Here is a 17,989-nt window from a genome sequence, read left to right on the forward strand (position 1 = left end):
ATTTGAAGATTTTATATGTTTAAGAACTGAAACAGTATAAAATGTACTTTTAATAATATTGTTAAAATATTCAGGTTCCATTCCAAAGGTTTATGATGACATTTCCTGGATCATTTAAAACAAGTCAGAACAAAATCCCTGTCACCTCCTTTACTTCCTGATCAGGAACAGTGGTCTGAAACTTTTACTGACGATGCAAATACAACTGATACCAAATGATTGTGCCACCTCGAATGTTAAATGAGACTGGTATCATCATAGTCCTGTTAATACCTTTTATCCAGTGATGAAATCACAAAGGAAGTTCCAACATAAACAACGGGTGAACTTGATCAAAAACTCCAACATCGCACTGCGTGTCTGGTCCTATCCAGTCTGTGGTTGGAGATTTTCATTCCAACCCAAAGAAACTTTCCAAGTTTAGTCAATGAAATCAGTGTTTATGGATCAGGTGTGATGCTGTTTGTTTTCAACTCACGATTGTTTGTGTTATTTAATATTTCAGTGGGTGCAGTCACTAAACTGTTAGGAATGTGATCTTCGGGTTGCAATTCTTAAGAAAAGAGAACGCGGAAGTATACCAGGAACGAAAGGCGCGCTCGCTCCGCTACACGCTTCCCACACTAAGTGCTAGGGAGAGTTTGCCAAATGACACACAGACACCCAAAATTCAAATGGCAAGAACTCTCTTTATTTAAAGAAAAACAGAGTATATATCATGCTTGACACACAACAGATACAATGGGTTAACTATTGACTGGCTAGGTAGAAGGGCATATTCACATAAAACAGGAAGTATACCAGTGTAAGAGAGGAACAACTCCATATATGGTATTCCGGAAGTCATTGGAATGCATGCAAATGGTATTCCGGGAAACAAGGGAGAAAACGAGAAATAGGGCGGCGCACGATGAGATCATCCTTCATGCACACTCTGATCACGCCACTAGCATACAGTCCCCTCAGCCAATCATAACTCTTTCAGTAACAGTTAACCAATGAATATCCACCACATAGTCTTGCTCTACTGACTAGACCGCCTCATCACCCGATTCTGAAAATAGCTCGGGAGAGGAGTGTCCTCAGAACTGAATAAATTTCCACAGGCAGACTCCACGGGCCATTGCGACTCGGCAACCTTCTCGATACCGTGCTCATCGTGACACGGATAGTGTCACGTTACGGTGCTCATCATTACACGTGAACGTTCGATACCGTGCTCATCATTACACGTGAACGTTCAATACCGTGCTCATCATTACACGTGAACGTTCGATACCGTGCTCATCATTACACGTGAACGTTCGATACCGTGCTCATCATTACACGTGAACGTTCGATACCGTGCTCATCATTACACGTGAACGTTCGATACCGCGCTCATCATTACACGTGAACGTTCGATACCGTGCTCATCGTCACACGGTGAATGTTTGATACCGTGCTCATCATTACACGTGAATTTTTGATACCGTGCTCGTCACACGTGAATGTTCGATACCGTGCTCATCGTCACACGGTGAATGTTTGATACCGTGCTCATCATTACACGTGAATGTTTGATACCGTGCTCATCGTCACACGGTGAATGTTTGATACCGTGCTCATCATTACACGTGAATGTTTGATACCGTGCTCATCGTCACACGGTGAATGTTTGATACCGTGCTCATCGTCACATGGTGAATGTTTGATACCGTGCTCATCGTCACACGGTGAATGTTTGATACCGTCCTCATCATTAGACGTGAATGTTTGATACCGTCCTCATCATTAGACGTGAATGTTTGATACCGTCCTCATCATTAGACGTGAATGTTTGATACCGTGCTCATCATTAGACGTGAATGTTTGATACCGTGCTCATCGTCACACGTGAATGTTCGATACCGTGCTCATCATTAGACGTGAATGTTTGATACCATGCTCATCGTCACACGTGAATGTTCGATACCGTGCTCATCATTACACGTGAATGTTTGATACCGTGCTCATCGTCACACGGTGAATGTTTGATACCGTGCTCATCATTACACGTGAATGTTTGATACCGTGCTCATCGTCACACTGTGATTGTTCGATACCGTCCTCATTGAGACACGAACATCACTCAATACGTTGTGCTGCTAGTAGCGACGTGGAGATCATCGTAACACGTTGCACTTTTGCCGATCGTCAACGCGAGAGCAGCACTCAGTTCACGGCCTTTGCAATGGCTTACTCGTGGAGCCAAAGAAGTCATGGCTTCTTCGAGACGATACACGCGTGGAGCCGAAGAAGTCATGACTTCATTGAGAAGATATACGCGTGGAGCCAAAGAATTCACGGCTTCGTTGAGAGAGCTTACGCATGGAGTGAAAGTAATAACCGTGTTGTTACGATATATATGTGCAGGGCACGACTTCATAACCTCATTCTGACAACGTATAGCTGGAGTGGGAGAGTTCACGGCGTCATTACTACTATACACATTTGGGGCAGAAGAATTCACAACCTCACTGCGATGGCTTACATGTGGAATGCAAGGATCAACAGATTTATTGCAATGGCTCAACCCGATTATTTTTAAGCATTATAAATAAAAAATGCATGAAAAAAAATGGTGTGTCTAATTTTTTTAAACAAAATTCCCCTTAAGACATGGAGCTCAATGCGAGATAGTGTTCATTATGACAAGGTGCTCACTGGGACACAGAGCTCAGAGCATGGAGCTTACAGCAGCAGGACGCTCACAGAGGCATGGAGCTCACAAGGCACAGAGCTCGCTGCAACAGATTCTTCTCAAGAATTTCCTGGTACAGGGCTCAATTCATTTTACCTTCAATATTTTGAATTCTGCTGGTAGCATGAGAAGAGAAACAGCCCAATACCGTGATGCTTCCACCTCCGAACTTCATTTTTAGAGTCGTATGCAGAGAAAACAATAGAGCATTGAACAGTTTGATCTTTGTCTCGTCTGACCTCATTACATTCTCCCAGTAACCTACAGGCTTCTCCAAATGTTTTGTAGCAAGCTTGAAACGAGCTTCAACATGCCTTTTCTACAGTAATGGAATCAAGGCGTTATGGTGAATGGAGACTGTAGCAGTATTGCGCACTGCATATTGCTTTCTCTGACGACTGTACTCGCTGCTTCCAGTTCTTTCTGGAGAGCTTTTCGAGTGGTCCTCGGCTCTTGGGCTTCTCCTCGGCGTAACTTTCTGTCAGCCCTGTCAGAAATCTTGCGAGGAGCTCCTGCGTGTGGCCGGTTGATAGTCGCCTAATGGTGCTTAAAGGAACATTTGGGAGTAATTCTTTGGAGAGCGCTTTGCTTCTACTCATCATGAGATGTTTCTTGCGCGACAGTTTGGTGACAAATGATTTGTTTACTTGTATTCAGAGGTGGGTTCCCCTTTTCCACAGAGTGGATGTACTAACCTACCATCATGCACTAACCCAGCTGATTCTAATTAGCACAGGTAGGAGAACTGGTTAGTGGAATCAGCTTGTTTAGTTGCCTTTTCTTGTTCAATACTTAATTCCTGTGTCATTCCACTTTATTGCACATAACTTTTTTATGGATTGGTATATTATGATTTCTTTAGCGGTGTAGCTTTATTGAGTTAACACCCATGTCGGGTCTACATTTCATGTGAAAACATTTATATGGACAGCAGTAATCTAATTATTGACCTTATTCTGAATAAGACATTCAGTATGGGTTGATACTGATTTACCCACACGATAGTTTAATAATATTTCATTAGACACTGCCATCTGGTGGCTGATTTTATACTTGAACTGGAGACACAGCAGATATTCCAGCTCTAAGGATCATCATTAATCTCACTAATGTTTAATCGTATTAGGATTGGTGCCGTTTATTTGGATTCCATTAAGCAGAAATACTCAGGGTGCTGTTGATATTAATATAATCCTTGTCCATCTGTAGGAAATAGAAGAGCCCGAATTAACAGGAAGAACATAGGCATATTTCTGAGACTGTACTTACCGAGTCACATCTTTCAAACTATCCTTCTGAGTGTGTTTTAATTAATTTGACTCACTATTACGACACACTTTACTGATTCTTTCCAACTACCCGTCTAAGTGAGATCTGATTCACTTTGAATCGAAACACATCGCTACTCTGCACAACTACAGCTTCAGTTTGACTCCTCTTGATAAAAACATCAGAAGTCCATTACAGTGAAATACACAGATTTCCTTCAAATGTGAGAAACTTTCATTTAAAATGTAATTTATAAATATACGTTGATGTTAACACGAGCGGTTTGTGTTTATTTATTAAAGACTTGTCCAGCGCTAGAAGAACCAGAGAGCTGCTTCACAGAAGAAAGAAGAAGAAGAAGCAGAAGGAGGAAATGAGGTGCGTATGAAAAAACTGGTTTACGTGATGAATCATTCCATTTACACTTGAATAATGTCTCCAAGCTGCAGTTAGCGTTAGCCTGGCAGGTATATATTATTAGAATATATTACTGAAACAGTGTTAACTTGAATAACGAAGGCTGCGGTTCACTCTACAGGTAATTATTTAAAGACTACACCATGTTGTTCTATGCGTTTTGTTCACAGAGAGCTTTTTAGTGAAGCCGTGAGCTGCTGAATGATTTCTGAGTTTTTAATTTAATCTCTGATCCAGAATCCTAAATTGTGGTGGTCTCCTTTACCTACCGTGTAGTGATTAGAAGACTATCATGATTCAGTGATCCCGTGTGTGAAGCTGCTCCGTTTTGTACTCTGTATAGCAATAAAAATACACAACCATTTTATCATGAGATCTGCTGGACAATTTAAAAATAAATAAATAAATCAGAACAAAATACCTTGTGAGTTTTTCTTTTACTTACTGTCACCTCCTTTACTTCATCAACTGGATTCTGTCAAGCATCTACTGCCATCTACTGGTGTAATGATGTACCAACAAGAACGTGTTGAAAAATATCTACTGAGGAATAAAAAGAAATACATATAAAACTATAAACACAGAGATTGACCAGGTTTATGAATGATAAATGACCTCCTCTTACAATCTAGGGCTTGTAAAAGATGACAAAAGTATCATATCATGATATTTTAAGGCATTTGTAAGATATACAAACTGCCAGCAAAACAGAGGTGTTGAATTTAAAGATTTGAACATTGAAAAAACACTTACTTAGTTATATTGTTGAGAGTATTTGAAGATTTTATATGTTTAAGAACTGAAACAGTTTAAAATGTACATTTAATAATATTGTTAAAATATTCAGGTTCCATTCCAAAGGTCTAATACATCTAATATTCCTAAATTTACATTTTAGTGGGGAAAATTATTCAGTATAACCTTAATATTGCTAAATCCTGTAATCATCCTGCAGCTCTATTCTATACTGTATATTCTGTACTATCTCTATGAAATTGTAGATTCATAGTATAAATCCTAGGTTATCTTTATACAACCCTAATTCCAAAAAAGTTGGGACGCTGTGTAAAATGTAAATAAAAACAGAATGCGATGATTTGCAAATCTCACAAACCCGTATGTTATTCACAATAGAACATAGAATACATATCAAATGTTTAAACTGAGGAAATGTACAGTTTTAAGGAAAAAATAAGGTAATTCTGGATTTGATGGCCGCACCATGTCTCAAAAATGTTGGGACAGGGCAACAAAAGGCTGGAAAAGTAAGTGTTAGAGAAAAGAAACAGCTGGAGGTTAATTGGCAACAGGTCAGTAAGATGATTGGTTATAAAAAGAATGTCTTAGAGAGGCGGAGTCTTTCAGAAGTAAAGATGGGCAGAATTTCACCAATCTGCAAAAAACTCCGTCTACAATTTGTGGAACAATTTCAAAATAATGTTCCTCAACGTAAAATTGTGAAGATTTTGAATACCTCATCATCTACAGTTCATAATATTGTCCCTCAAATTCAAAATTACCTTATTTTTTTCCCATAAATCTGTACATTTACTCAGTTTAAACATTTGATATGTTTTCTATGTTATATTGTGAATAACATACGGGTTTATGAGATTTGCAAATCATTGCATTCAAGTTCTATCTATCTATCTATCTATCTATCTATCTATCTATCTATCTAAGGATATACCTAGTCTATGCCTATATATTTTACAAAACATTTTTTTCCAAGGTATCCATTGAGATAACCTTTCTTTCATTCATTCATTCATCCATTCATCCATTCATTTTCATATTTCATATAAATTGCGTTCAAAGCATTTGATTCACTTCTATGATTCAGTCGAGTCCTTCTTTCTATCTGTCTGTTTCAGTGCATTGAGCTATGAGAACAGGACCAGAAATATTAATCAGATATTTTATTTGGTTTTAGAGACACACAGCATGAACAAAGCTCAAAACAGAGCTTAATTACACTCATCTAACGGAGCTAGGTCACATTTTGTGATACATCCTCTTGCATGTGTGTGTTTTATGTGTGAGTGTGTGTGACGTATGATGGTGTAGGAACCCCGGTGTGTATCCTCAGTGTTCCAGGTTTATCCAGGGCGAAGCAGGGCAGCACGTTGTGTGTGAAGCAGCACCTGAAGGTGTGTAAGTGCTGCTGCAGGTGTGTGTTGTAGAAGGAGAGTGTGCTGCTGTCGTAATCCAGAAACACGCCGACACACAGCGGCTGCACCGTGATGCGCACGTCGGCACTCCAGCCGTTATGCAGGAACTCGTACTTGTGTCTGGAATTATACAATAAAATTCTAATAAAATTCATCACAGTGCAGCTTAATAACACAATAACGCAGAACAGCTGGCTTGGTACACACACCTCAGTCAAATGTTTTTCTCTGTGTCTGTGTGTGTGTGAGTGTGTGTTTGTGTGTGTGTGTGTGTGTGTGTGTATGTGTGTGTGTGTGTGTGTGTGTGTGTCTCACCTGGAAGGTGTGCAAATGTGTCTCATGCACCAGGATGTAGCATTAGCACCAAGATAAGAGCTGCGCTGTGTGTCCTCGTAGGCCACGCCCACTCTATACTCTGTCCAATCATCGACTTCTATTTCCCAATAGTGACGCCCCCGTACTGGAATGAGGTCACCAAGTACAGCTACACAACTACACGCACACACATACACACACACACACACACACACACACACACACACAAACCCGTGTATCAATGTGTATATAGTTATAATAGTAATAGTTGTATGGTATAGTTATAATGAGGGATTTCTGTGTGTGTGTGTGTGTGTGAGAGAGAGAGAGAGAGAAAGAGAGTGTGAGTGTGTGTGTGTGTGTGTGAGAGAGAGAGAGAGAGAGAGAGACCAGTTGAAGGTGGTGTCGCTGAACACCATGTCACTCAGAGGAAGATCCTCGTCCGGGTAAACGATGGTGAAACCGTCATCCAACACACACAGGATCGGGTGAGCAGTCTCCTTCAGCAGGTGGAAAAAAGTCCCTACACACACACACACACACACACACACACACACACACACACACACACACACACACACACACAGATATTACTGGCCATCATGTTTCAGAAGGAATAATGAGTGTGTGATGTTGGTTATCGTACCTGTAGTGGAGATTCTGATTGGTCGACTCTTTTCGCTGGCACCGCCGATGTTCACAGCTCGGATGGTAATGATGTAACGTTTCCATGGCTGCAGCTGCACCACACACTCACAGGTGGGGATCGCCACGATCGACCTACACACACACACACACACACACACACACACACACACACACACACACACACACCGTTAGAGATCTGGTAAAGGTAGTGAACATTCACAACACAGAGTTAGTGTGTGTGTGTGTGTGTGTGTGTGTGTGTGTGTGTGTCTCACTCGGTCACTGCATTGTCCGTCTCTCCGTCCTCACACAGCTCGAGTGTGTACGACTCCACAGGGTTTGTGTTTCCAGAGTCCCAGCGGATCAGCGCCGCCTCCAGACAGCTCACACACTCGCGCTCTCTAATCACAGGAGGAGAGGGGACTACACACACACACACACACACACACACACACACACACACATCCTTAACAAATTAACAATAATTAACTGGTATGACATTTTGTGATGAATATTGTGATGTATCGCATAATCGATTATCCGTTCATACCCGATCTGAAAAGTTATACACTGACCTGCGCGCACGTGTGTGTGTGTGTGTGTGTGTGTGTGTGTGGGTGGGTGTGTGTATGTGTGTGTGTGTACCAGTCATGTACACAGCCTTCTCGCTGGCTGGACTGATTCCTGTCGTGTTCGTCGCTGTGACCCAAAACTCGTACTGAGAATTAGGACGAAGATCCTTTACCACACAGTGAGTCTCCTTTACTCTCAACACTGATGCTGAAAACAACACACACACGTAAAACACACACACACACACACACACACACACACAGGGGTCAGGCACCACACCACGATAATATCAATAAAGTTTTATCTACACAAATAAAGCCTAAGGAATGTGATCTATGTGTATTTGTGGATAATAAGGTGTAACCATGGTTACCATCGTGCATGGTTTCCGTGGCGATGTCCTCAGAGATCTGGCGGCAGTAAAGTTCGTAGAAATCCACCGTATCATCGGAGAACAGACTCCAACATACACGCAGAGAGGAGGGCGAGGCGGAGTTCACCGCCTGAGGGTTCATCACCGGGGCCGAGGGAGCTCAAACACACACATGCACACACACACACACACGCACACACACACGCACACACACAATAGGTTCACTGATGCACTGGGTTTAACACTCAAGTGTTTAGCAGTGTACACGTACCTGGTACAACATTAATGGAGTCCATCATGTGTTTAACTTCAGTCAGATCTGAAGGGGGCGGGACAAAGTCCAGAGACACGCCCACCTTAAGCTCCAACTCGTCCTTTGAAAATTCCTCCATCCTGATGGTTCAGAAAATTTCCTTCCAATCAATCATTACAAGAAGAAAATGAAGCTAAATCAATCATAGTGGACTTATCACACACACACACACACACACACACACACACACACACACACACACACACACACACACACACACACACACCCCAAAACCATCACTGATTACCTCTTAATGCTGGACATAACGGTCTATAAATAAGAGACAAAAGAAAAGAGGGTTTACATATGAAGCTAAACTGGAGGCCATAGACTTCCATTATGTGTTAGCTACATTAGCCTCATAGTTTAAATCCAATACTAACATAGGAAACTGTCTCATTAAATAATAAAATAAAATTCTAATACTTCCGAATGACCTCTGACCTGTAGGAAAGCGTGTTTGTCATCGCAGCGGTGCAGTTCTTGTGCATGTTCGATCAGCTCTTTACTCGCCGTCAGCGCGTCCCCGCAGCTCAGCAGTTGCCCGTAAAGAGCCTCCAGTTTCAGTTTCTTCTCGTCCAGCAGGGCGGCGCTGTTGTCTCTGAAACGCTGAGACAGAGACTGCAACACGTCGTTATAGTGCTGCTCCAGATTCTGCTCCTGGCGTCCAAAATTCTCCTGATCACACACACACACACACACACACACACACACACACACACACAAACAAACAAAACTTCTATTACGTGCAAACATTCACTGATGCTCAAGAAGGCAACACCATACATTAAGAACCGGGGGTGTGTAAACTTTTGAACAGGATGAAATTTACAGGTGTAAATTGTTATTTTGTCTTCTGCGAGACATGTAAGTATATTATTGAGCTTCTGAAGGGCGGTACTAAATAAAAAAAAAGATCTTTAAACAAATAATAACAATTTACACCGATCATCTTGTTCAAAAGTTTACACCCCCCTGGCCCTTAATGCATCGTGTTACCTTCTGGAGCATCAGTGAATGTTTGCACCTTATGTAATAGTCGTGTACGAGTCAGTGGGCAGTTTACCTGCTCAGGACAAGCAAGAGACTCATGAATAACTCTCACAAAACATAAACACAGTCGTAGATCATCCAGGTAATGACACACAGTGTTAATAATCAAGGGTGTGTAAACTTTTGAACTGGTTCGTTTGTGTAAATTCAGTTATTATTGTGTTGTGTGGACTTTATGTAAACATCTGTTATGTGAAATAGATTATTCAGAGCAGAACTAAATAAAAACCTAAATGTAATTTTAATTTTAAACATGTTGCTGATTCTGCAAGGGGTATACAAATTTATGAGCGCAATTTCTTTGGCTAGATTGTTGAATGTTTGTTTAGTGGTATCATATAATGTTGGATTGGTGAGATTGTCTAATGTTTAGGTAGATTAGATTACACTGACCGAGTGTTGATTTTGAAGTAAATATTCCAGATGTTTTGCTATGAAATCTGAAAGGCTAGCATGTACGCGAGAACATCCCTGAGTAGTGCACACTACAGTGAGAACATCCCTGAGTAGTGCACACTACAGTGAGAACATCCCTGAGTAGTGCACACTACAGTGAGAACATCCCTGAGTAGTGCACACTACAGTGAGAACATCCCTGAGTAGTGCACACTACAGTGAGAACATCCCTGAGTAGTGCACACTACAGTGAGAGCATCCCTGAGTAGTGCACACTACAGTGAGAACATCCCTGAGTAGTGCACACTACAGTGAGAACATCCCTGAGTAGTGCACACTACAGTGAGAACATCCCTGAGTAGTGCACACTACAGTAAGAGCATCCCTGAGTAGTGCACACTACAGTGAGAACATCCCTGAGTAGTGCACACTACAGTAAGAGCATCCCTGAGTAGTGCACACTACAGTGAGAACATCCCTGAGTAGTGCACACTACAGTGAGAACATCCCTGAGTAGTGCACACTACAGTGAGAACATCCCTGAGTAGTGCACACTACAGTGAGTTATCATTGAAATGGAAATGAGAGCTGCACCTCCACAGTGATGAAGATCTCCTCCAGGTTACCGATGAAGTTGTCCATCTGTGTGATCTTCTCCACTAAACTGCTGCTGCGCTTACCGAGCTCACTCTACACACACACACACACACATAATATTTCATTAGAGAACTTCACACTGTACAGAAAACACACACACACACACACACACACACACACACACACACACCTTGATCTCCTGAGCGGCGGCGTTGAGTGTGACGACTCTGTGCTGTGTGTGTGTGCGCTCACTCGGGTTCGAGTGTGTCGGGACGCTGCAGTCTCTACACCACGCATCAGGGGGGTCACTGGGGTCAGAGGTCAACTTCCTGTTTCTCACCATCACAAACTCATCTTCGTCTTCCTCTTCGTTCTCCTCATCTTCCTCACTCGCTGTGGTTTCCTCGGCGATGACCTGCAGTCGACTCCTCATCTCATACAGATCCATACTGAGGACAGAATTAAACTTTTCAGATATTAATCCTGAGGAAAACTCACAAAATATGTATGTGATACAACTAATATTATTTTATTAATCAGAAAATAGATCTCTCTATTCTCTCTCTCTCTCTATTCTCTCTCTCTATTCCCTCTCTCTATTCTCTCTCTCTATTCCCTCTCTCTATTCTCTCTCTCTATTCCCTCTCTCTATTCTCTCTCTCTCTCTATTCTCTCTCTATTCTCTCTCTCTATTCTCTCTCTCTATTCTCTCTCTCTATTCTCTCTCTCTATTTCCTCTCTCTATTCTCTCTCTCTCTATTCTCTCTCTCTCTATTCTCTCTCTCTATTCTCTCTCTCTATTCTCTCTCTATTCTCTCTCTCTCTATTCCCTCTCTCTATTCTCTCTCTCTATTCTCTCTCTCTATTCTCTCTCTCTATTCCCTCTCTCTATTCTCTCTCTCTATTCCCTCTCTCTATTCTCTCTCTCTCTATTCTCTCTCTCTATTCTCTCTCTATTCTCTCTCTCTATTCTCTCTCTCTATTTCCTCTCTCTATTCTCTCTCTCTATTCTCTCTCTCTATTCTCTCTCTCTATTCTCTCTCTCTCTATTCCCTCTCTCTATTCTCTCTCTCTATTCTCTCTCTCTCTTTATTCTCCCTTTATCCTCTCTCTCTATTCTCTCTCTCTCTTTATTCTCTCTCTTCATGTGAATAAGATAATAATCACAGTGTGTGTGTGAGTGTGAAACAGTAGAGGAGTGTAAACTCTGTGATGAAGATGTGGAAAATGTAAAGTTACAGATTTCCCTCTGACTGTTACACAGCGCTGACACTGGAGACTCCTTCCTCACACCTTACAGAAACACCTCCTTACAGATCAGTGATTTCACACAGTTTTAACCTGTTTATGTGAATCTGTCCCTGTGAACGAGCCGTTACTATAGAAACTATAATGTATCAGAATGAGCACATTAATATTAATATAAACCTGCGCTACTGTCAGAGCTGCTGTTATAGAGAACTAATCACCACCTGACAACCAATCACAGTCCAGAACTCAACATCAGTGTTTTGGTGTAATTTAAATTAATCAACAAAAACTATTATCAGATGTAATATTGCTCAGTCAGACTGATCCATCTGAAATTAAATATTATTATCTAACACAATGTTATTAAAACCCATAAACCGCCTCATATCACCGATAAATAAATACATTACCTTCTCACCTTCCGGACTGAAGCGTAGATTCAGCAGTGTGTCTACACACACACACACACACACACACACACACACACACACGTGCTCTGTAATATTCAGCGCCTAAATTTAGAGACTGAAAGAATTTACTGATATCACGTATCACCCAGCTCAGGGTTGCCAGATTGGACATCTTCACACTTACACAGCTGTTATTTTTTTCAGTAGTTCGTGACTGAAATGTATATATTTTTTAATTAAGAGATAATAAATAATCAGGACATTTATTATTATAAAAATAAAAGCTAATTATTAATAAACAAAACAACCAACCAATAAACAGACAAATAATGCAAGTGTGGTACAACTAACAATATTAATGATAAAATCTAAGAAAATAGCTATTACTTAATTCCCATATTATATATTATTATACAATATTAATTCACTTTTAGTGAACTGTCGTTCAGCATTAACATCAACATCAGGAAGAACAAATATTTGTAATATAATGCAAATTAATTTGACTTTAAGAATATTACTTTTGTTGTAGCTTTAAAATGTTATTATTTTTGTTATTGTTTTGTTTTTGACGCTTATATATACCAATAACGAAAAATGTCAAATATATAAAAATTCTAAAATAAATAAAAACTAGCCATACAATAATACAGGTCACGAATATTACAGATTATTCATAAATAAAAAATATTTGTAAAATACTGTGTAAGATTGAAACTGCTCTTGCAGTGTAGTGACACGGTTTGACCAGCAGATGTCGACCCAGAGACTCGTTTTTCTCCTCACAGAGACTTCAGTTTATTTATTTATTTATTTATTTATTTATTTATTTATTTATTCGCTCTCTTCATTTTCCCTGTATATATAATTTATATCTCCTGTTCTATGTAATTACATATCTTTATCATTTTTTGTCATATGTAGCTATAGAACTGTTATAAGCTATAGACGCATTACAAACCGGAAGCGATGAATTCCCCGGATGTGAAAACATCTCAGCACGTGATTTGTGATGTTCAGGGTCGAAGTTGAAGGAAGGTAAAGACCTGATGGTGAAGACATGATGAGCGCGGAGGGGGAGCGGATGGACAGTCTGGACGGATGGGTCGCCATTAAAAGCGACATATTTGAGGACAGAGAGACTCAGAACATCCGGTTTCTGGTGCAGTGGAGCGACACGGAGTCCAAGTTCGCGGTGATTTGTCACAACAGAACTCTTCAGCAGAGGAGGAGGAAAATGATGAAGGTTGAGGAGGAGCAGGACGGCTGGGCCGCCATGTTCTCCGCATCAGAGCTGAGACACATCCACCAGCAGCTGAGCGGCTCCGGGGACGCGCTGTCCGGCTTCCTGCCCGATCTCTCCGCCTTCAGCCGGCCCGGAGTGTGGGACATGCTGCTGAGGAGAACCTGGCAGGAGCAGCAGCAGGAGCGCGACGTGGAGATGGTGTGTGTGCAGCTGGAGAGGTATTTCAGCACCGCGGTGGATGTGTGCGGAGTTAAAATCCTGCTGGAGACTTTATTCCCTCAGGAGGAAGAAGGAGAGGAGGACAAGTACTGCGAGAACCTGCAGGAGTTTAAGAGGAGAGCCATGGAGGAGCAGGTCAGGAGAGCCAAGGACACGGTGGACACGGTGAGACACACAGCACATCAATCTGGGGTTCAAATCTGTCTTTTATACTGTTCTTCTTCTTCATCATCATTAACATGACCTGCTCACAGGACAGAGTGAAAGTGAAAGTAAAGAGACTCAGGTTTCCTTTTTCTTCTTCTTCTTCATCATAATGTCTGTGTTTACACCCACACGTGTTTATGTGAAACTCAAACACACCTGAACATCACAGTGTCTTATAGGACTAGAGTCTGATCTCAAAACATTGACTTGGACTCCGTCTCAGGCACTTGCTAAGTCTTGACTGAGAGTTTGTAAAAATAGCGTTGATTTCGTCTTTTCTTTTCACATGCACAAAGTTCTCCTAGAAAACAAACTAATCACTGGAGCAATGCCTCGTAAGACTCGGACTCGATCTCGGATAGTCCTAGGCTTGGACTCGGATTTGACTTGGACTCGACGGTGGTGCTCTTGACTACAGCCCTAGTGGCATGTTTTCTTCCTGTCCGAGACTCCGCCCACACGTATATTATTTATATTATTTATGTTATTTGTACCCACCGTGGCCCTGTGTGTGGAGTTTGCATGTTCTCCCCGTGCTGCGGGGGTTTCCTCCGGGTACTCCGGTTTCCTCCCCCAGTCCAAACACATGCACGGTAGTCTGATTGGCGTGTCTAAAGTGTCCGTAGTGTATGAATGGGTGTGTGAGTGTGTATGTGAGTGTACCCTGTGATGGACTGTCACCCTGTCCAGGGTGTACCCCGCCTTGTGCCCCATGCTCCCTGGGATAGGCTCCAGGTTCCCCGTGACCCTGAAAGGAGTAAGCGCTATAGAAGATGGATGGATGGATGGATGGATGGATGTTATTTATAATACTTTTTACTCTTTTAAAAACAGATCCCGCCCACATGTCCATCGCTTCATTACTGTTTCACTTCTTCACTGTTGCAGTTGTGCTAGTTTACTCTGATGCCCTCACATATCGCACACAATACCTGCACACACTCCTCATAATCATATCCTGGTACTTTGTTTGTGTATTTGTTTAATTATTCATAGTTTATTAGTGCTGTATGACTCAAGTCTGATCTGCAGATGTTTTCTATATTGATTGGACTTAGTTTCTTTAAATATTGTCGTATCGACCAAGGATTAGTAAAATAATGTTCTTTATTCTAGAACACAGACTAGTTATTGGAGCAATGCACAAATTAAGTTAACAGAATGAAGTTAAGACGTGGCCTACAAAAGGATTTGATGTGTTTCAGACTCGATCTCGGATAGTCCTGCTCTTGAACTTGACTTGGACTCGACTTGGTGCTCCTGACTACAGCCCTAGTGACATGTTTTCTTCCTGTCTGAGGCTCCGCCCACACGTTTTTTTTTTTTACTCGTCTGTTTTCAGAACATTTCCGGTACATTTCAGCGCTGTTTTGTTTTCATTTCTTTACTCTTCCCCGATGTCCGCACATATTTGCACAAATGATGTATTCATACTTCTCTCGTTAGTGTATCGTATTACTTTCTTTTTAATTCATTCATGTATTCATTTAGCTTTTTGAAAATATATCTACATGGAAGAAAAACTGAGAGGTTCGACGCCTCGAGAGTAACTTTAAGAGCTGCGTGTGGAGCGCGAGAGAAGGAACAATGTGGGAAAGAAAAACAAACAAACGTTCTAAAAGGAAAAATGATGAAAACACTGATGATGAAGTGGAGCTGTCATGGTGAGTCAGATGAAAAGATTAAAAGTAAAGGAAAATAGAATGGAGTTGTTTTCTAGAGGAATCCGGAGACTCGGAAAGCGCTGGAACGATCGCACTGAACAACATGGAGATTATAAAAGAAAAATCCTACATTTCTGTGACACCTATTCGCAATATACAACACTAAATATTTTTTTAAAATAATATAATTTTCATTTGACGGCTTGAAATGATAACCCTGCTGATTAAAAACAAACCATAGAAACCTTCACAGAATTTGTAATGGTTATAATGGGAGTTGTATTGGTTTTAATGGAAACTGTAATGGTCCCTGTAGGTCTCTACTTGTAATTTGTTGCCTTCTGTTGGTGACGTGTTATGTCTATTCTCATTTAATAAAAAACGTATCATTTGCTGTAATAAACAAACAGGTGCGGATTGTTTTCCTTTCAGCCGCCTGGTGGTCAGTGTGAGGAACTACACACACTATAGTCCACAGGGTCAGGCTCATTTTCCTTTTTTATTAAGAACATACAACACATTATGTGTGTGTGTGTGTGTGTGTGTGTGTGTGTGTGTGTGTGTGTGTGTGTTTGCGCGTGTGTGTCAGATCATACAGAGTCACCGTGCCACAGCTGGACTCGTGCAGCTGATGAAGATCTACGAGGATGAGGATGAGGCATACGGCGATTTGGTTACCATGGCAACGCAGTTTTATCAGCACCAACTGCAGCCATTCAGGGATATGAGAGAGCTGTCGACTTTACGCACCATGGAGATTCAGGTACACACACACACACACACACACACACACACATATGCCTTTCAGAATAAAAGGTGTGTAAACTTATAAATGTGTAACTTTGTGATTGCTAACTGTGTGTGTGTGTGTGTGTGTGTGTGTGTGTGTAGAAAATACTGCAGCTGCAGGAGCTCGGTCCGAAGCGAGTGTGTGAGTTGGAGAGAGAGTCAGAAGAGTGGAGCAGGAGGGCGAACGAGGCCGTGTGTTCCATCCAAGATGTCACTGTGTGTTACTTTACTGAGACGACAACAGCCCTGTCAGGTCACACACACACACACACACACACACACACACACACACACAGACACACAAATGTAAGTTATATAATGAATCATGTGCATAGTAGCTTATATTGTATTGCATGTGTGTGTAGGCATGCTGAAACAGATGGAGGCGGACCGTAAGAGATTTGGCCACGCCTCCTGGGCTGTAGCCACACCCAGGCTGGAGAAGCTCAAATTTCTACTGGCTAAAGAGACACTGCAGCTCATGAGGGCGAGGGAGATGTGTGTGAACCGCCGGAAAGACGAAATCAAGGAGAAGGTCTGTGTGTGTCTGTGTGTGTCTGTGTGTGTCTGTGTGTGTGTCTGTGTGTGTGTCTGTGTGTGTGTCTGTGTGTGTGTCTGTGTGTGTGTCTGTGTGTGTGTCTGTGTGTCTGTGTGTGTCTGTGTATGCGTCTGTGTGTCTGTGTGTGTGTCTGTGTGTGTGTCTGTGTGTGTGTCTGTGTGTGTGTCTGTGTGTGTGTCTGTGTGTGTGTCTGTGTGTGTGTCTCTGTGTCTGACAGGCTGAGTGTAGTCAAGTGCATTTCTGAATATGATATAATGACTGAGTTCTGGACTGTGATTGGTCGTCAGGTGGTGATTAGTTCTCTGTAACAGCGGCTCTGACAGTAGCGCAGGTTTATATTAATATTAATGCTCTCGTTCTGATACGTTATCATTTCTATAATAGAGAATAGAGAGAGGGAATAGAGAGAGTAAAGAGAGGGAATAGAGAGGGATGGTGAGGGAAGAGAGAGAGGGAAGAGAGAGAGTAAAGAGAGGGAATAGAGAGAGTAAAGAGAGGGAATAGAGAGAGTAAAGAGAGGGAATAGAGAGAGGGATGGTGAGGGAAGAGAGAGAGGGATGGTGAGGGAAGAGAGAGAGGGATGGTGAGGGAAGAGAGAGAGGGAATAGATAGAGTAAAGAGAGGGAATAGAGAGAGGGATGGTGAGGGAAGAGAGAGAGGGATGGTGAGGGAAGAGAGAGAGGGATGGTGAGGGAAGAGAGAGAGGGAATAGATAGAGTAAAGAGAGGGAATAGAGAGAGGGATGGTGAGGGAAGAGAGAGAGTAAAGAGAGGGAATAGAGAGAGTAAAGAGAGGGA

General features: G+C 41.8%; 2 protein-coding genes and 1 long non-coding RNA gene across 5 annotated transcripts in view; 2 read left to right on the forward strand and 1 right to left on the reverse strand.

Moving 5' to 3' along the window:
- The first annotated feature begins 2,171 nt into the window (after nucleotides 1–2,171).
- LOC108264518 (uncharacterized) lies at nucleotides 2,172–4,826 on the forward strand. The gene is made up of 2 exons (XR_001812443.3): nucleotides 2,172–3,458; nucleotides 4,294–4,826. It is a non-coding gene; the product is annotated as an uncharacterized LOC108264518 (long non-coding RNA).
- A 1,486-nt stretch (nucleotides 4,827–6,312) lies between these two features.
- Nucleotides 6,313–13,488, reverse strand: LOC108264482 (fibronectin type III and SPRY domain-containing protein 2). 3 transcript variants are annotated; one of them, XM_053678209.1, is made up of 14 exons: nucleotides 13,470–13,488; nucleotides 12,509–12,549; nucleotides 11,038–11,296; nucleotides 10,845–10,940; nucleotides 9,246–9,479; nucleotides 9,049–9,071; nucleotides 8,760–8,881; nucleotides 8,489–8,647; nucleotides 8,188–8,322; nucleotides 7,818–7,965; nucleotides 7,541–7,674; nucleotides 7,285–7,417; nucleotides 6,895–7,071; nucleotides 6,313–6,699 (listed from the first exon to the last, which is right to left on the reverse strand). In XM_053678209.1, exons 3-14 carry the CDS (start codon nucleotides 11,293–11,295, stop codon nucleotides 6,441–6,443), a joined length of 1,878 nt encoding a protein of 625 aa, XP_053534184.1. In that variant the 5' UTR covers nucleotide 11,296; nucleotides 12,509–12,549; nucleotides 13,470–13,488; the 3' UTR covers nucleotides 6,313–6,440. The 3 variants fall into 3 exon arrangements, with proteins under 3 accessions (XP_053534184.1, XP_053534183.1, XP_053534182.1); XM_053678208.1 differs by lacking the exon at nucleotides 13,470–13,488 and having other exon boundaries at nucleotides 12,509–12,616; XM_053678207.1 differs by lacking the exon at nucleotides 13,470–13,488 and having other exon boundaries at nucleotides 12,517–12,565.
- Nucleotides 13,489–13,503: 15 nt separating this feature from the next.
- LOC108264497 (WASP homolog associated with actin, golgi membranes and microtubules) overlaps nucleotides 13,504–17,989 on the forward strand; it is a 9,451-nt gene continuing 4,965 nt past the window's right edge. Inside the window, exons 1-4 of the mRNA XM_053678206.1 lie at nucleotides 13,504–14,138; nucleotides 16,434–16,607; nucleotides 16,736–16,886; nucleotides 16,999–17,168. Of these exons, the coding sequence (XP_053534181.1) occupies nucleotides 13,569–14,138; nucleotides 16,434–16,607; nucleotides 16,736–16,886; nucleotides 16,999–17,168 (1,065 nt within the window). The 5' untranslated portion in view covers nucleotides 13,504–13,568. The remainder of the gene's footprint in view (nucleotides 14,139–16,433; nucleotides 16,608–16,735; nucleotides 16,887–16,998; nucleotides 17,169–17,989) is intronic.

Source organism: Ictalurus punctatus, chromosome 4 (assembly GCF_001660625.3).
Source record: "Ictalurus punctatus breed USDA103 chromosome 4, Coco_2.0, whole genome shotgun sequence".
Taxonomy (NCBI): Eukaryota; Metazoa; Chordata; class Actinopteri; order Siluriformes; family Ictaluridae; genus Ictalurus; species Ictalurus punctatus.